The 10,270-nt window shown below is 34.5% G+C and overlaps 2 protein-coding genes across 4 annotated transcripts; one reads left to right on the forward strand and one right to left on the reverse strand.

Annotated features, from left to right (window-relative positions):
• Positions 1 to 801: 801 nt before the first annotated feature.
• On the forward strand, positions 802 to 5,808 carry LOC109238136 (N-(5'-phosphoribosyl)anthranilate isomerase 1, chloroplastic-like). Of its 3 annotated transcripts, none has more exons than XM_019404567.1 (6): positions 802 to 1,264; positions 2,640 to 2,723; positions 3,225 to 3,281; positions 3,804 to 4,174; positions 4,251 to 4,414; positions 5,339 to 5,808. In XM_019404567.1, exons 2-6 carry the CDS (start codon positions 2,714 to 2,716, stop codon positions 5,562 to 5,564), a joined length of 828 nt encoding a protein of 275 aa, XP_019260112.1. In that variant the 5' UTR covers positions 802 to 1,264; positions 2,640 to 2,713; the 3' UTR covers positions 5,565 to 5,808. The 3 variants fall into 3 exon arrangements, with proteins under 3 accessions (XP_019260112.1, XP_019260113.1, XP_019260114.1); XM_019404568.1 differs by having other exon boundaries at positions 2,643 to 2,723; XM_019404569.1 differs by lacking the exons at positions 802 to 1,264; positions 2,640 to 2,723 and adding an exon at positions 2,760 to 3,083.
• Positions 5,809 to 6,883: 1,075 nt separating this feature from the next.
• On the reverse strand, positions 6,884 to 9,505 carry LOC109238135 (omega-3 fatty acid desaturase, chloroplastic). The gene is made up of 8 exons (XM_019404566.1): positions 8,708 to 9,505; positions 8,528 to 8,617; positions 8,373 to 8,439; positions 8,212 to 8,304; positions 7,940 to 8,125; positions 7,754 to 7,834; positions 7,389 to 7,526; positions 6,884 to 7,295 (listed from the first exon to the last, which is right to left on the reverse strand). Exons 1-8 carry the CDS (start codon positions 9,187 to 9,189, stop codon positions 7,116 to 7,118), a joined length of 1,317 nt encoding a protein of 438 aa, XP_019260111.1. The 5' UTR covers positions 9,190 to 9,505; the 3' UTR covers positions 6,884 to 7,115.
• Positions 9,506 to 10,270: the final 765 nt, after the last annotated feature.

Consider the following 10,270-nt stretch of genomic DNA (forward strand, 5'->3'; position numbering starts at 1 on the left):
AATCATCAGATAACTTATGTATTAATATTTTAGCCTACATCAATTTTATAATTTAAAATAGAATATGATATTATTTTGGTTATAGGTAAAAAAATTAATGTAAAAACTAATTAAAATTTATAGTAGGGAAGAGAATGTATAAAAATCGAGATAGTGTGAGCATACTTATTCATTAAATTAATTTAAAAATAAATAAATTAAAAAATTAAATTATAATTAATAATATTACAATAAATTTAATTGATTAAAGAATTCCGAATGAAAGGATACAAGCATAAAAATATACCAAATTTCAAGAATAAAACATTTCTATTTATTAAAGACTACTAAAAGAATAATAAGCAAGACATTAATTTAATTAAGCTAATAAAATATTATATGATAGTACAATAATATTAAAATAAATAATGCAATAACTATAAGAAAAAAACAAGGAAAAAGGAATTCACATACAAATAATGTGATGAATAAGACATATTTAACTTTTAGATAAAAACAAAGTGACAGTAAAAAGTTTGTTAAAATAATATGATCTATTGTGCTCAACCAAGAGATATCACAACATGATATGTTTAGTATTTTTTAATATTGATAGCGAAACGAAATGCAACACCGAAATCAAGGGGTTAGATTGCTACAAATATAAAAAAAAAAAAAAATAGATTATGCACTACGAGATTTGAACAATAATTTCATATCCTACTTTATAATTAATATCTAATGTTATATAATATTTTAAGGTTATTTGCACATAATTCAAACAAACTACGTCACAATTTAACATCATTTATGTCAATACTAGTTTTAAACAATAACTTAAAATTAAACACATTGGCTAACTGGCTACTTCCCGCAACAGTAACCCAAGCCCAACCCCCAACGGTCATCTTCTGCCGAAACCCTACCGGCGCCGACGACGACAACTAGCTAATATTTCCGACCACCCCTCACCTCTCTCTCTCTCCTCTCTTATACTACTCCCGCCGATCCTCTCCCTTCTTTCTTTCTTCCTCATTCGTTCTCCCCTCCTCTTCACCCACAACCTACATAGTAGTTGTCTTCTCCGGCGACTACTATCCCGCCTGTGACCTATATTCGTTAAATAATTGGACTCCTATTTATTTTTTCCCGTCCAAAGGATTTTTCACTTCGACGGAAGAGAAAGGAATTTTTACAACTTTCTCTCTGATTTTTCCAATTTCTTACCCCTGCAAATTGTAATTCACATATCTCCCATTTTCTTGCTTCAGCTGCCACACCACAGGTAATTATTTCTGCTGATCTGACAATTAGGGACCGATTTTTTTTGCTCTTCATATCCCCTATGTGGGTTTCTATTTGTTCCACTGCTGTTAGCTTGTTCAATTTGGTATTCTACAGATTGTTTCGGCTTGAAAATTTTTGCTAAGCTTGGTAGTGAGTGGAACTTCTTTTACTCCAGTTGAAGATTTTGTCTTTTTTATTTCTTTGTGGGAAAATTTAGCTAAGTTCTGGATGTGATGAATGTACCTTTTTTTTTTCCTTGAGTTCAATTGGTACTCTTTAGTTTCTCTTGTTTGTTTGAAAAACTCAGCTAATGGTGTGTGATTTATGTCTGCACTAGAAATTTGCATAGGGTGAAGATTAGCCTACAGGACATAACATTAGTTTCTGAACACCTTTTTTAGTGAATTAAAATTGGGACTTACATTTGCTAGATAATTGTGCAGGATTTCGAAAGGCTTTTTATTGGTTCACCTCATTGTGTTCCCTTTTCCTTTCCAACTTTAAGCTGAGAGTTAGGAGCTAGAACCCGGTTCAACTCAAACTGATTCTGAAGTTTATAGTCAAGTATTGAGTGAAATTTCCTTAATTCTTACTGCCAGTTAAAGTTAACCTCCAACTTGGGAAAATCATGAAGCTTGATGAGATCTTTCATCATTTGAGTCTCCAAGTTTTTAGTGTTGCAGAAGTTGTAGATACTATTTTTCTGTTAGTACTAATAATTCATTTGTGTTAGCGTACAAGAGGGTCGTATAATATGAGTTCTGAACTTTTAGATACTAGAGATTTGGATAAAAGCTCTTCTACTCAAGGAAAAGGCAAATGTGCTTCTTTGTGAACTTGCTCACCCTTGCATCCTTTTTATTTTCTGTAGTACATATTTGGCGTGTTGAAAGTTGCTGGAACTCCTATTACCAAAGGACATGTTACTGGACACTCTTAGATTACTTTCTTGTGAGGTCTAGTATTGTTAAAAATTGAAAAAATTGTTCAGGTGCAGTTCACGTGACTATAAATCATCTTATTAAGGAAAAAATGAGAAGTTCAAAACTACATTCTTTCCAAATTTAGAAAAGGGTCATTCTTTTTTAAACTGGCGGAAAAGGAAATAGGTTCATTATTTTTGAAACGGAAGGAGTATTTGTTTTGTACTTATTCTAGAATTCAATCATGTAGTGAAATGTTCTTGATATCTCCACGATTTGTTGGTGTATGTTGCTTTGCAGGTTTTGCATTTAGGTGCTTGTCTGCTAAATTGCCTAATTGCTAGTTTTAAAGAGTTTATTTGTTTAGTAGATAGTATCGGATGACTAGTCTATTTATTAGAACGTGTTTGTAATTCCTCTGTTTGACCTGTTTTTTTATTTGATGAGTAGCAGGACTATTTTACGGCATCTCTCCTTCTCTCGCGCATAGCACTACAGAGGTAGAACGGAATTAGGAAGAAAAGATGCTCTCAGGTTCTTCAATAACTTCTATTTCTGCTTATCCTTCATTATACATAGTGCTTACACCTTTCCTAAGAGGGCTGAGCACACGGGGTGTGTCACTGTTTATGAGACACGATAGCCAGAACTCCAAACTATCAAGCTATATAAGTGTCATCTCATCCAGAGACTAATAGGTTTTAGATTAAATAGATGTGGGGTGCTCCTCCGTGCAGCGTGCACCAGAGAGAAGTGTTCCAAAGAGCTTTGGATCTGCATATCATCACCCTAAAAGCTCTTCCTATATCTATACAAACAAGGAAACTAGAGTAAGCCCAGTAGACATGCCAAGTTATTTTTTCCTTGAGCTCTTCTTCGGCAGCTAAAATTTGTGTAATGTCCTCAAAGATCTACTTCTTTCAATTCTAATGCCCTTTTTATTTAATAATTTGTATGAGTGTCATAAGAGTATATAGCATTGTGTCGGTTAATTTCACTTTTTACTTAGTCTAAGCCATAGTTCTGTCTTTTCAGTGTTCAACGTCGGAACTCAGCTTCAACCAAGAGTAATAGGCATTCGCAGAAGCCAAGGTAAGTGAAAGTCTGGATCACATGGGCATTATTTGCACTTATAGTACCCCGAAACAAGAAGAAAGAGAGTAACTCTTTTAAGAAATAATAAAATAGTTTAAGAAGATAATAAGTCAGGACTTGTGATCTCTAAAGAAACCACGTGATGTGAAAACCAATGGGTGATCACCATAGCTACTACTTATTCTATTTCTCCTTTAAGATTTTTCACCAAAGCAAAAGAGAGATGCCAACAAGTACTGGGATAGGAAGCTTACACCATATATTATTCTGGAGTTAAGGTTGGTTTGGATCTCTTGCTTTTCCACTTATTCATTTTTCTTGATTTTTTAATCTTACATAGGAAAGTTTTCCTTTCTGTCCTTTGCTACCAGTATGTGGAAAGATGCAAATGTGCACTTGATAGGTGTTTTAAAAGTAACTTATTATGATATTTCCTTAAGATTCTGTTTCACTGGTTCAGAGTTCTGGTTGAAGTATAAAATGATGCATCATTCTTTTGCAAAATCTTCATTTTTACAGGTCTATTGGGTGTAGAAGTATATTCTGCAAATAGGACACGATTGAGGACTTCTGCTAGGAACCGATTTATGTGCACCTTGAATCAGTCAGCAGGGATCTCAGCTCAAACAGAGCATATAGAAAGTAGGACTTTAGTCAAAATGTGTGGAATTACATCAGCTAGAGATGCTGCTCTTGCAGCAGAAGCTGGAGCCAATTTTATTGGTATGATCATATGGCCTAACTCAAAACGTTCTATTTCACTTTCTACTGCAAAGGAGATTTCCAAGGTTGCGCGGGAATATGGAGCTGAGCCAGTGGGGGTGTTTGTAGACGATAATGCTGACACAATACTAAATGCCTCTGATGCAGCAGACCTTGAATTTGTGCAGGTGAGGAACTCTGTAATTTTCACCATCTTTGATTTCTTGTTTCCAATTCCTCAAAATTCACATGCAAATTGAGCAGCTTCATGGAAATGCTTCTCGAGATGCTTTTCCAGTTTTGGTCAGGGAAAAACATGTAATATACGTACTTCATGCAAATAAAGAGGGAGGCCTTTTGAACTATATTTCTGATGAGGAGTCTTCTCTGGTTGATTGGGTTCTAGTGGATAGTGCAAAAGGTGGCAGGTATTGATTCTCCTTGCATAAACCTGTCATGGCTGAGTATGAAATCATTCACTGTCTCTTTCCAACCATGTTTATATTGCATAGATAATGTAAAAGACAGGTGATATTGAGCTAATCAACAAAGATGTAATTCTGTTTCTGTTGGTATACTACACTTGTGTTCGCCCAAGCTTTTCAAAAAGTGCTTTAAGTGTCAAATTACAAATAAGGGCATGAAGAGATTTGCTTAATCGTTGATGCTATATAAGTAGATAAATAATCGCAAATATTTATTATTAAAGATAATAATTAAGTTTTTTATTTAATTTAAGTAAAATGTAAAAATAAAATTGAAAAGTACTTTATTCTTTCAAGATAATTTAAATATATCAAAAAACCATTCAATAAATATGAAAGTTCATCCCAAAAGTCATTATATATTACTTAATAGTTTAAACTAAGGTTATTTTGGTATATATAATATTTTGCTAAGGGTATTTTTGGTAGGAAGAAAAGTCAAAAATTGCTTCCGCTTATGGAAAGAAGCTACTTTTTTATGCTTTTTAAAAACTGCTTCTACTTCTAGCCAAAAGCACTTTTTTCTCCAAAAAAAAAGCTTGGCCAAATACCTCAAATTGAGAAAAAAAGCACTTTTGGCTTGGGGAGAATCTTGGCCAAACAGGCTATAACAGTGACATTGTAGTTAGAACAAGAATAGGAATAGTAGCAATGAGGACAATGAAAATTTTTGAGAAGTTGAATTCATAGCAAAGTCTTAGTAAGTGGTGGATTCTAAATTAAGAAATAAAGTTTGTTATCTACCTAAAACTGATGAATGATGCAATTGATATGAGTTAGGTGTAAGCAGCTGAATTTTACTCCTGCAAAATCATCAGTTACCAATTTTCACTTGCTCTCCGTATACTTAGTAGCTCACTTTTGCAGTGGCAAAGGATTCAACTGGGCTCAGTTTAAGCTGCCGCGAATTAGAAGCAAACATGGGTGGCTCTTGGCAGGAGGAATTAACCCGGAGAATGTTTGTGAAGCTCTTTCTGCACTTAAACCCAATGGAGTGGATGTGAGTAGTGGCATATGTGGACGGGACGGCATCCAAAAGGATGAGTCACGGATACTATCGTTCATGAATGCAGTGAAATCTGTACGGCTGTAGGTAATATTGAGGCAAATTCCCGAGTGCAGATTCTTAAATCAACTGCAATGTTCCTCTTGTAATTTATTGCATAGGCCAAGACTAATATCTCAGGTGTTACTAGAAAACCATCAATTTCTTTGTAGGAGAAGAAACTTCCCTTGTGTAGTTCAATTGATGGGGCTATAAGCATGACTTGATGGATTGACGACAAGTAATAAAGTAAAATTCTATTGCACTTTGTTGGATTGAAAATGACTTTCAATTTGCTTGTCTTAATGAATTTATTGTGATAAAATCTTTTCCAATTGTAAGTGATCCACACAAGAAAAATATGTGATACTTAACACAGATACTATTCTTTCTTGGCCAAACCGCAGAGGCATTTTAGCTACTTTGTTACTTCCTGTCAATTATTACTAACTACATTGTGTAAGAAAAATATATCAATCATGTGGCAACCACAAAAATTATATGCCTTCCCCCATTTCGCCTCAGTTGTGATTATTGAAGCCTGTATAAAGTATCTCCTGCCTAACAGCCCAATCTGTAAGTGTTGTAAGCCTGAATTGATAACTATATGTTTGATGATTAGTTATTCTGGACAAACCAATACAGATGATTAAATTAGTTGCGCATTCCAAAGACAGAACAACATATTTCCTAAACTTGGTTGACTTTATTTCTTTAAAAGGAAATCCGACCTGTGTCAGTTAGATATCTGTCTTATCATAGTGACATAATATTTTAGTAGCGGAATCTAATTAGAATCAAAATTCTCCAAGACGATATGTAACAAGCTTATCATCCTGGCCACGGTGTGTTAGTAGGTAACTAAAGTAATGGCATATAATAGTGTCTGTCTTTCTTGCTATTACATTACAGGTTAATAATTAACCTGCACTGATAGTACAAAAATCTTTACACTATCATTGTATATAACATTAATTATTTTTTAACATCTCATAATATATCAAACTTGTATTATTATTATAAAGACGTCAACTTCTATATGGGGGTGAAACTTTTCTTATTTATACATGACTTGTATGATAGAGAGTGGATATTGACTACCTTGACAACAATCAATTAACAACTACTGTTAAAATTAGCAGGCTAGAGGTTTTTAAGGGATTAAGTATAACACGTAGATGTTTATAATTTTTATATTGAAAGTGACATTCCTTTGTTGTTTCATTCATCTCTCCCCAACTTAATCACCCTTGATATTTTATTTTTTTGCTTAGTCTAAATCAATTTCTTTTCTCCTTTCACTTTCTTGGGGCAAAAATATCTCTTCATATGTGATGTTAATGGATCCACGTACAGCAAAAAAAAAAAAAAAAATGGTGGGACAGAGTATGTTTCTATAATCATTTCACAATGAAGAATACAAATAACAAACTTTCTTGGCCAACCCTACCTGGAGACAATTTCTTTCTCCACTCAATTATTACAATATGGCAACAATTGAAACTGCTCTTCTACAGACTTTATATGCCTTCTCCATTCTTTAATGGCCATAGTGTTAGTGAAAAATAATCACCTGCTTTAAAATTGTAGTATAGGATTCTATTTCTGAGACCCTGAAAGCTGAGGATCAGTTTGATAATATACTATATCACCAGTGTCACTCACATAGTGATCCTGCTTCATACTCTTTATGAGAACTCCCAACAAGTAAAATGGTAGAGGCCCTGACTTCTTTGGCTCCTTATAATACTTCCCTAACACTGGCTTAGCAGCTTCAGTCTGCAAATTCAAAAACACACCATCGCATATTGCATTGAGCAGCTAGTTTCTTTGTAAATCAAAACTCATTTTTATACATATTGTGATACTTACTGCTTCCACCAAATGATAGTGTGGGATTTGAGGGAATAGATGATGTATCACATGTGTTCCTATGTCATGGTGGATGTTGTTAATCCATCCATAATCGCGATCAAGCGTTGTAAGCCCTCCTCTAAGATAACTCCATTCCTGTTTGATACATCTAAATTGTCAACTCCCAACTTTTTGCTACGCCTCAATTCCAAGCAAGTAGGAGTCGGCTTCTTTATAAAAATAATACTGCTATGTGCTAATATTTCTCAAAAGACCAGTTATGCATCAAGAATCTCTATAGACAGAACATATGTTAATAACATATTTCCAGCCTATCAACTAGTATTTTTAATAGTAAAATCTAACTCCAATCAAAAGTATACCTCTCCTCTGTACCAAGGAAGTTTATCATCATGACCATGGTGATGCAAGTAGGTAACTAAGTCAAGCCACATGACAAAGCCCTACATTCAAAATATTGAATTCCAAATTATAAGAACAAGCAAAAAGTTAGGCAAAAAGGGGGAAAAAATGAGTGTCAAGAAAGGAAGGTTGAAAAATGGACTAACCCAATAGGGGATGCCATAGAGCTTAAGCACTTGGAAAGGACCCATTACAAAGGACAATCCCACTAGCAATGCAGCCACAGCTGTCCAACACAAAGTTGAAGTCATCACATCTTTCTTCTCACTTGGAACAAACAAATCACTGTTTGGATCAAAGTGAGACCCTTTCTTTCCAGGGCTTCTACTCCACTGTAATTAAGAATTCAAGAAAATGTCATTTTTTTGTTGCCAATTCACACTTATTATGGATATAAAAGATACTATGAAGTACTCACCAGATAGAAAGGGTATGCCAACAAGGGAAAGGGCAGAGTGAACCTTAATTTCTTTGTGGCAAGATCCAAACTATTGTAAATCTTCTCAGGTATCTGAGAAAGCAAAAAATCAGAGGTTGAACAAGCAAATAAAATGGTGTTTGGAAAATGCAGAAACTTACAGGATGCCATGACTCATCATTCTCAACATGTCCATGGTTCTGATGATGTGTCCTATGACTTATTCTCCTGAAAACCATCAACCACAAAATACACCATTCATTAGACACTAATCTTCTTAAAAATCTCAATAATTTTCAAGAAAAGAGAAACAAACCATCCATGGTAAGGAACAAGAATTGAAGAATGAAGGATATGTCCAACAACACTATTCAACTTGTGGTTATTTGAAAAACTTCCATGTCCACTGCATGCACAATTCACAAAGAAAACCAAAATGGGGTCACCAAATTAAGCTCCAAATAACAATAAAAATCAAATCACGAGGATGCATTACCAATCATGACCAAGAACAAAGAGAGCCCAAAACATAGTACTCTGAGCAAACCAATACAAAGGCCAAACAACCCAATTGTTGAAATAAGCAGCCGCAGCTGCCAATCCAAATACAATAGCAACATCCCTAACAACATAACTCATAGATTTCCATGGATTCTTGACCCAACAATGCTTAGGAATAGCTGCCCTAATATCAGACAACTTAAATGGTGGGGGTGCCCCTGGGTCAAAAAACTCATTATCTGTTGTTCTCTCACTTTCCTCTTCTCCGACAGTTTGGATCCTAAGTGGTGCACTTACCCTCAATGCCCAATTCCTCTCTTTATAAGTATTAGACAAAGAAATTGAAGAACCACTCAGATCTGTACGTGAAATTCTCAACTTTATGTGAGAGGCACAAGTGGCGGCCCCAGTTCTGGGCTTTGGGTAGATTCTTGGGAGTGGTCTAAGACCACATTCTGATAAAACCCAACTTGCCATTGAAGGAGAGAGATTTTCTTCAACTCTGAATCTCTCGAGAGAGATGCAAAGATGGGGAAACTAATGCTAATACAGGAAAATATAAAAAGGGTGTTTAGGACAAGTCTCAAAAAATGTGTGTTTGTTATGAATTATTTGTTTTTTTATTGGTTGGTTTTTAGGCTATAGGTAGGGTGGAGAGAGAAATGGATATGTGAAGATAACTCAAGGGGAAATCTAAGCTTCAACTAGAGCTACAAAAACCAACCTTAACTTGTGTTGCTTGTTGATTGTCTTGTTTTTCCTTATCTATTCATAGTCCAATTGGTTGTGTTGGGGACCTTCTTCTTTCTTATATAGTAATAATTATTATATAGTTGAGCAGACCTCTCTTTCTTACACCTTTCCTGTTCAGATAATATGTCTGACCACTAAAGAAAAAGAAGAACGTGATTTTAATGTAGTTCAGGGTTTCCATATTTTATTCATTTATTTTATTATTTACACACTATTATTAAGCGTGTGGGATTGTTTGGTATTTTGAGTTCTTCATTGACTGTTGTTATTAGTTGACCAGTTGTTACAATTGTGTATTAATACTGTATACTAGATTTTTATATTCCATGAGGAGGCTGTAGAAGGTATTTAGTAAGTAAAACATATGGTTCTCATATGTTTTTAGTAAGTAAAACATATGGTTCTCATAACCCTAAGGGCCGGTCCAGAAGGCCACTTCATAATTAGAATTGTGTATAATTGGATCTAATTATACAATTAGCAGTAAAAATTGTATGGGGTGCCCTATTTGGTCGCCCCCTTTTAACTTATATCCGTTTTATTTTTCCGTTTGCATCTGTACCCTTTTTTTCTCGTTAAAAGCGTTTTAAAAAGATGATTTTGTCCTTCAGGACTATTGACAAAACTGTAGACTGCAGGAAAAAACTTTTAGCATGTTTTGGCATGAAGTTTTAGCAAATGAACTAAATAACTTAAGCATGTTTAATCTGAAGTTTTAGCAAATGAACTAAATAACTTAAGCATGTTTAGTCTGAAGTTTTAACAAATGAACTAAACAGCTTAAGCATGTTTAGTCTGAATTTTA

The sequence above is a fragment of the Nicotiana attenuata genome, unplaced genomic scaffold (assembly GCF_001879085.1).
Source record: "Nicotiana attenuata strain UT unplaced genomic scaffold, NIATTr2, whole genome shotgun sequence".
NCBI classification, from domain to species: domain Eukaryota; kingdom Viridiplantae; phylum Streptophyta; class Magnoliopsida; order Solanales; family Solanaceae; genus Nicotiana; species Nicotiana attenuata.